The following is a 7,176-nucleotide window of genomic DNA, read 5'->3' on the forward strand; positions in this document are numbered from 1 at the left end:
CTTAGTGTCCACAGAAATGACAGCCCTCAGAAGTCTCGCTGTGTAACTGTGGAAAGACACGACTGGAGTGGACGTTGGAAAAGCGCTGGTCATTTTCATCACGTCTCAGAGGAGCGAGATGCTGATTTACGTGGTTCACTCACAGCCCTGGTTAATGAATGTGTGTCTAATTTGGGGTTAAAAGACCCCTGCAGTCCTTTGTGCGGCTCGTTTGGGTCACAGTAGCATGTGGAGTTTTAGTGGACACTGATTTCTGAGCACAGCGTCTGAGTAATGTGCAGACGGTGCTGTCTTTGGTGGGTTTCTGAGGCGTGTGTTTACAGTGCGATCGTAACTTTTCCTCTTTTAGCTGGACTTTTATTTCGCCTGGATGCTTTAGAGCTTTGAGAGGAAAACGATTTCAGGCCTCAGCTGTGGAGCCGTGTGCTGCTGGTTCTGGGAGGTGTGCTTGAGTCTCCATGGTTCGATCCCCGTCGTGATCGATTCGTCTCTTTAGTCAGGACACAAATGGACACTGCGGGTCGGACGCTATGGGTCAGTTAAGCCCAGTCCTTCGGGTGTCCGTTCGTTCTACTGCTTTCTGCACTAAAGAGATGCCGATATCTTTGCAAAGCCCTGACCATTCACTTTCTGGACGCTGTGTGCTGTGTTTTCTCTGTGCCCCCCCAGCAGCCATGCCCTGCGTCCAGGCTCAGTACGGCTCGTCTCCGCAGGGCGCCAGTCCGGCGTCTCAGAGCTACATCAGCCCCAGCAGTGGAGAGTACAGCTGTGACTTCCTCACGCCCGAGTTTGTGAAGTTCAGCATGGACCTGACCAACACCGAGATCACGGCGGCCACCACCTCGCTGCCCAGCTTCAGCACCTTCGTGGACGGCTACAACGGCAGCGGCGGCAGCTCCGGGGCCACCAACCTGCCCTACGACGTCAAGCCCCCCGCCTGCCTGTACCAGCTGCCCCACTCGGCCGACCCCTCGTCCATCAAAGTGGAGGACGTGGCCCTGCACGGTTACCCCCACCATCATCACCACCACCACCACCACCACCACCAGGGCCACATGGGCCCCCAGCCAGAGGAGATCATGGTGACCCATCCGGGCTCTGTCTACTTCAAACCGCCCTCCTCTTCCTCCTCCTCTTCCTCCTCCACTTCTTCATCATCATCTTCTTCTTCTTCATCTTCCTCTTCCTCGCCCCACGCGCCCAGCACCCCGGGCTTCCAGATACAAGCCCCTCCGTCGTGGGACGACCCCTCGGCTCCTCTGCACGCCTTCCACCACAGCTATGTGCTGGAGCAGCGCAAGCACAACCCCGTCTCCAGGCTCTCCCTGTTCTCCTTCAAGCAGTCCCCGCCCACTACGCCCACGGTCTCGAGCTGCCAGATGCGCTTTGACGGTCCCCTGCACGTGGCCATGAGCCACGAGCCTACCGCGCCGCCGCACGCACCTCCTCCGCACCCCGCGCACGGACCCCCCGGCTTCGCCATGGCCGGGCCCCTCCGGAAGCAGGTGGCCTTCCCGCACGCGCTCCCGCTGGCTGGCCACCACCATCACGCGCACCAGCTGCTGGACGCGCAGATCCCGTCGCCGCCGTCGCGCGGGTCGCCGTCCAACGAGGGCATGTGTGCCGTGTGCGGGGACAACGCCGCGTGCCAGCACTACGGCGTCCGCACGTGCGAGGGCTGCAAGGGCTTCTTCAAGGTGCGTGCGGGGCGTTACTAACCCTTTCCGTGCCCTGGACTCGCTGTTGTCATATGACCACGATTATAGAAATGTGTCATATACATTTATTATACTATATATAGGGATATTACATTTGGATTATAAATATATATCCCACAGGGATAGTATTATTATCAATTTAATTTATGTACATTACTCATAAGAAATGTATTATTATTATTATTAATATTATTATTATTATTATTATGTGATGTCCAAAACGTATGGATTTTATAAAAATAATATAAAGATGATCAAAATGGTAGAATCTGTTATTCATATTTAAAAGTACGTTGTGGGAACGAGGGAACATTTTTTTTCTCCAACGGTGGTCTTTGCTAAAGTTAAAATAGGTTTAAATAAGTTATAACGGAAATTGTACGATCATTCTTTTTCAAAGGCAAAATTCAGAGTTTTATTGCCCCACCCCCACCGTTTATTACATTCGGTAAATAATCAGTAACTGCCTTAAAATTTACAGAACCGTGTTTTATTCATTTATTTTATTTATTTATTTTTTTAAAGAAAGTGACGAGACTTTTATTTTATTCCCATTTGAAAATCGACTGAAAGCCGTTTGACGGAGGGTGAGCAAACTTCTGCACGCGACTGTACTGATGAATCACTATCAACACCGGAAATGAAAATAATAAGCGCACCGCTATCGGGACCGAGCAGCTGCCGCTGGGGGGCCGCGCTGGATAATGTTGGATAATAATAATTACTGTTAATTATCTGTTAATTATTAAGCGAGGAAATGGAAACATTAAGGGGGAATTAATGGTGGCGTGCGCGCGCATCTGTTTGGCTGCTTAGAGAGAGGGACTTTTAATTTCAGCGCTAATAAATGGCCAAAGATTCACAGTGGGGTTTTTTTTCTTCACCGAAGTATTTTAGCTCTCTTCATTCCTCAGGTCGTAAATTTAGCGTTAGCATTAATTATAACCTTTCAACGCAATTAGGAGACTTATGCGCTCGTGCAAGCCTTGGTTTCAGCCCAGAAAAGAAATAACATCTGAAGAATTAACAGTGCTTTATTAAATTGATTATAATATTATTACTGTGTTAGCATAATGCCTGTTAAGCCACAGTATAGAGTCTGTGTTTTCCTTTCCTCGGCTGAATAAGGTCTTGTATTTAGTGTGATTGTTAGCATTAGCAGTTTGACTACTTTTAGTGCCAGCGTTAGAACATCTTAATTTGATAGTGTTACAGCTAAAATATTAATATTTATAGCCAAACTGAAGGGCTTCAACATCACTGCTATACAATCAGTTTCTCTCTGTATAAAAGTCCCAATGATAAAAATCATTTTATAGATAATATTAATAAACCACTCTGTAGAAATTGAATTTTAATTTATTTTACCAATCCACCTCAATCCACAAGAAAATCATGAATTTATTTCTATTTTAAAATGCAGCGCACTGTGCAGAAGAATGCCAAATATGTGTGTTTGGCCAACAAAAACTGTCCTGTGGATAAGCGCCGGAGAAACAGGTGCCAGTACTGCCGCTTCCAGAAGTGCCTTGTCGTGGGGATGGTCAAAGAAGGTGAATATGCGCTTGTCTTCTTTAGAGGCTCCATTGAATTGCTTTCCCTTGCAGTGCCCAGTGTTCAGTCTTAGTTGCTTAGATGCTTCACCAGACACTTGTTTTCCACTAGTGTTGGGGGTAATGCTGTAAACACTAACACTGCTGTTCTTCTGGACAGTTGTTCGGACAGCCAGCCTGAAAGGACGAAGAGGACGACTGCCCTCCAAACCCAAAAGCCCCCAGGAGCCCACTCCTGCCCCCCCTCCGGTCAGCCTCCTCAGTGCGCTGGTCAGGGCCCATGTGGACTCCAACCCGTCCATGTCCAGTCTGGACTATTCCAGAGTGAGTCCAACTCTTACTTCTTTCAGAAGGCTGTTGCTCGACGGCCCTGAGCCTCAGAGTTAATGCTCAGATTCATAGATGTACATAAACCTGCTTTGCATATTTCTGACTGGAACCAGGGCTAGGAATTAGACCTGGCGATATGCTTCATGCTAAACTTTAAATATGTTAAGAGGCAGCATATTTTTTACTCCCTGAATTGCTTTGGAAACAGAGGGACTCAATAAAACACAGACAGGACTTAAAGGATAAGAAAAAAAAAAGAAAGAAAGCATTCCCCCTTCCTAGAAATGGGCTTTGCAATTTCACGGGTGATATATTTTAGAGGAGCTCATTAAGGCCGTGTTTAAATTAAATATCCCAGTTCCACGCCAGCCCCGACTACCAGCTGAGCGGAGACGACACGCAGCACATCCAGCAGTTCTACGACCTCCTGACCGGCTCCATGGACATCATTCGGGCCTGGGCCCAGAAGATCCCCGGCTTCACAGACCTCCCCAAGCAGGACCAGGACCTTCTGTTCGAGTCCGCGTTCCTGGAGCTGTTCGTCTTGCGTCTGGCCTACAGGTACAACACCATCCCACTCTCTTCAGCTCTCTTCAAGCTCCAGTGAGCTCCCGTTGACTGGTGGTAATTAGCATAATTAATAAAGACTGTTGCGTAACACTGTGATTGCACTTCGGAGCCCGTTTGGAAATGTACATCAGCTCCTGCATTATACGCATTAGACTACAATTTATTTTTTCTATTTTACACTTCTGTGTTTCCTTGTGGATGAATATTAAACCATTAATTACGTCTTTATAACTAATTAGAGGATGTGGGTGATAGTAGATTGTTGAGTCTTGCACTTCTCCTGTATCATGAATGTCTTCCTCTTTCTTCTACTGCAGTCAAGTATCTGATTTAACAGCTGTAATGAAGAGAAGCTCAGCTGTGCATCCTTGCTGTGGTGTGTGACCTGAAGCCTCTGTGTGTGCGTGTGTGTGAACCGATCTGCAGGTCTAACCCGATGGAGGGGAAGCTGATTTTCTGTAACGGTGTAGTTCTGCACAGGCTCCAGTGCGTTCGCGGCTTTGGTGAATGGATCGATGCCATCGTGGAGTTTTCCTCCAACCTCCAGAGCATGAACATCGACATCTCCGCCTTCTCCTGCATCGCAGCTCTCGCCATGGTCACAGGTACCAACACCACACATTACACAGTGTGGACACAAGCCTCCGCTCCGCTGAGAAACACAAAACAAGGATTCAGATGTTTCTCTAAACTTCTAGAGAACGTTTCTGTACCACAGCAAATAAAACTATAAAACCTTACTGACCTTTTCTCTTTCTGTAACTCCTTTATAACTACCACCCACACTGTTCTTTTCTGAGATTCACATTAGGAATATTATTAGAATAAATTAGTGTACGTTATTAGTTCACATTTAATATTTCTGTAACATTTCATTAAGCGAGTACAACAAACACTAATCTTTCTGTGGCTGTGTGTGTGTGTGTGTGTGTGTGTGTGTGCAGAGAGACATGGGTTGAAGGAGCCAAAGAAGGTGGAGGAGCTGCAGACTAAGATAGTGAACTGTCTGAAGGACCAGCTGGCATTCCCAGGGGCAGGGGGTGGGGGTTCTGTCCGCCCCGCTCCTTTGTCCCGTCTATTGGGGAAACTGCCCGAGCTGCGGTCACTCTGCACTCAGGGCCTGCAACGCATTTTCTACCTGAAGCTGGAGGACCTGGTGCCTCCACCCGCAATAATAGACAAACTGTTCCTGGACACACTGCCCTTCTAGAGACTCCTCCACACCGACCTCAGAGAACTGACCGCTTCCACACACCCCTCACACCCGCCGCTACCCTCCTTTCCTCTTTCTTTTGTGCATAAATAATTATGATGATTTTACGGTCATGGGACAAAGCTTTGGGAAGCCCTGGGTACAGGTTAATATCCCTCTGCAGATTTTTAATTACGGCATATTTCCTATTTTTCATGTTCAATTCAGCAAATAAATTTATCATACATTCCTTAACACAACTGACATAAATATGTATCATTTAAAACACTGAAAATTCCCATAGAATTAAAAGAGGGGCGCCCAGACCTTTGCACACGACCCTTACGCCGACTCCTCTGACGTCATGCTGTTGGGATTCATCACAATCAAACCACACGAGGAGAGTTAGTCGTCACCACGTGATGCATTCATACATTCTTTGATTTCTTTTTAATTTTTATTATTTATTCTTTTTTTTATTTATTTAACCCTCGAAATATATAAAGCTACTGTAAAAATAAACGACCCGCGCGGGGAAATGCTCCTCCTTTGATTGATTTGACTTCGACAAAGTGGGAAGAACGAATATGGCACTCTACTGACTTTAAAATAAAATTTAAAAAAAAATCAAAAGAAACCCCGGAAAACCACGCGGTAAATGTAATATAATCCATTTCTATATCAACACGCGATAGATTTGATTCGCGGAATTTTGAAGTGTATACAGAGGAAAACAGGTTGGGGTTTTTGTTTTTATTTTTTCGTTTTCTTTCAGTTCTGTTTTTATTTTCTAACTTGTGCCTGTGTGTTTCTGTCCCGATCGAGGAGGAGACGGAGGGGGAAATGAACTTTAAAAAAAAAAAGACTACTAAATAATAAATAATAATGAAAGTTAAACTAAAAGCAGGCATGTTTGTAGAGGACTGTAGAGCCCTTTGCTATGGAGGTGATGTCTATATAATCCAGCGTTATTCTTCTTATTCCGGACACTATGTAGTCTGCTAGATTTTATAAGGATTCGTAGAACTGGGAGCTACTTTTCTGTATGACACGTGTGGAGAGAAAACAACAACACCGATTTAAAAAAAGCTGAAGAGTATTTAATCTGTATAGGTGAAAGAAAAGGGACCCATAGTGTTTGTAAAGCTGTCAGACATTCCTTGTTTGTATGTGTCGTATGTATTGTTGCTGTTTTAATATAAAAACGTTTCTATATTTATTATTATCATCATGATCACATGATTTATTTTATTTTATTTTTTTGAAGCTATGAGAAGCATGGTGCAGGCTGGGAAACGTTTCAGCTTTGTCCTCCTCTCTCTCTCTTCTCTCTCTTGCTACTGTTCTTTCTTTCTCCTCGTTATTCCTCTCTTTTTCGTTCTCCTTTGACTTCCTTCTCTTGTTTTCTGTCTGAAACACGACAGCAGCAGCTTTCACTTTTCGTTTCTCTCATCTTTACTGAAGAAGAAAAAGTCCGTCCTATATTCTACTATATACTGCTCCATAAATATATATTCATATAGTCATATATTTGTGTGCGGAGCATCACTGCCCTCTTTTTCTATGGTGTAACAGTCGTGGTTCAGTTCCGCAAGCAAATCCAGAATAAAAGTCCGTCAGAAAGAAATCTTTAATGTTTTACAAATAAAACTTTGAAATCGATTATTATTAGCATTATTAGGAGTATTATTGTGTTTATTATTTGTAAATGATTTTTTCTCATCAGCAAACTTTCTCTTAGAATTCAGTATCAAAAACAACGATGTCCGGAGTAAGATACAGAACATTTTACTGAGAAATACCGAGCTGTTCT

At 44.9% G+C, this 7,176-nt stretch overlaps 1 protein-coding gene across 1 annotated transcript; it reads left to right on the plus strand.

Annotated features, from left to right (window-relative positions):
- The first annotated feature begins 674 nt into the window (after positions 1-674).
- Positions 675-6,849, plus strand: nr4a2a (nuclear receptor subfamily 4, group A, member 2a). Its single transcript, XM_066686512.1, has 6 exons — positions 675-1,697; positions 3,142-3,271; positions 3,432-3,595; positions 3,960-4,162; positions 4,598-4,776; positions 5,116-6,849. The coding sequence occupies exons 1-6, from the start codon at positions 675-677 to the stop codon at positions 5,379-5,381; spliced, it is 1,965 nt and encodes a 654-aa protein (XP_066542609.1). The 3' UTR covers positions 5,382-6,849.
- The last annotated feature ends 327 nt before the right edge of the window (positions 6,850-7,176 follow it).

This window comes from Hoplias malabaricus, chromosome 12 (genome assembly GCF_029633855.1).
Source record: "Hoplias malabaricus isolate fHopMal1 chromosome 12, fHopMal1.hap1, whole genome shotgun sequence".
Lineage (NCBI taxonomy): Eukaryota > Metazoa > Chordata > Actinopteri > Characiformes > Erythrinidae > Hoplias > Hoplias malabaricus.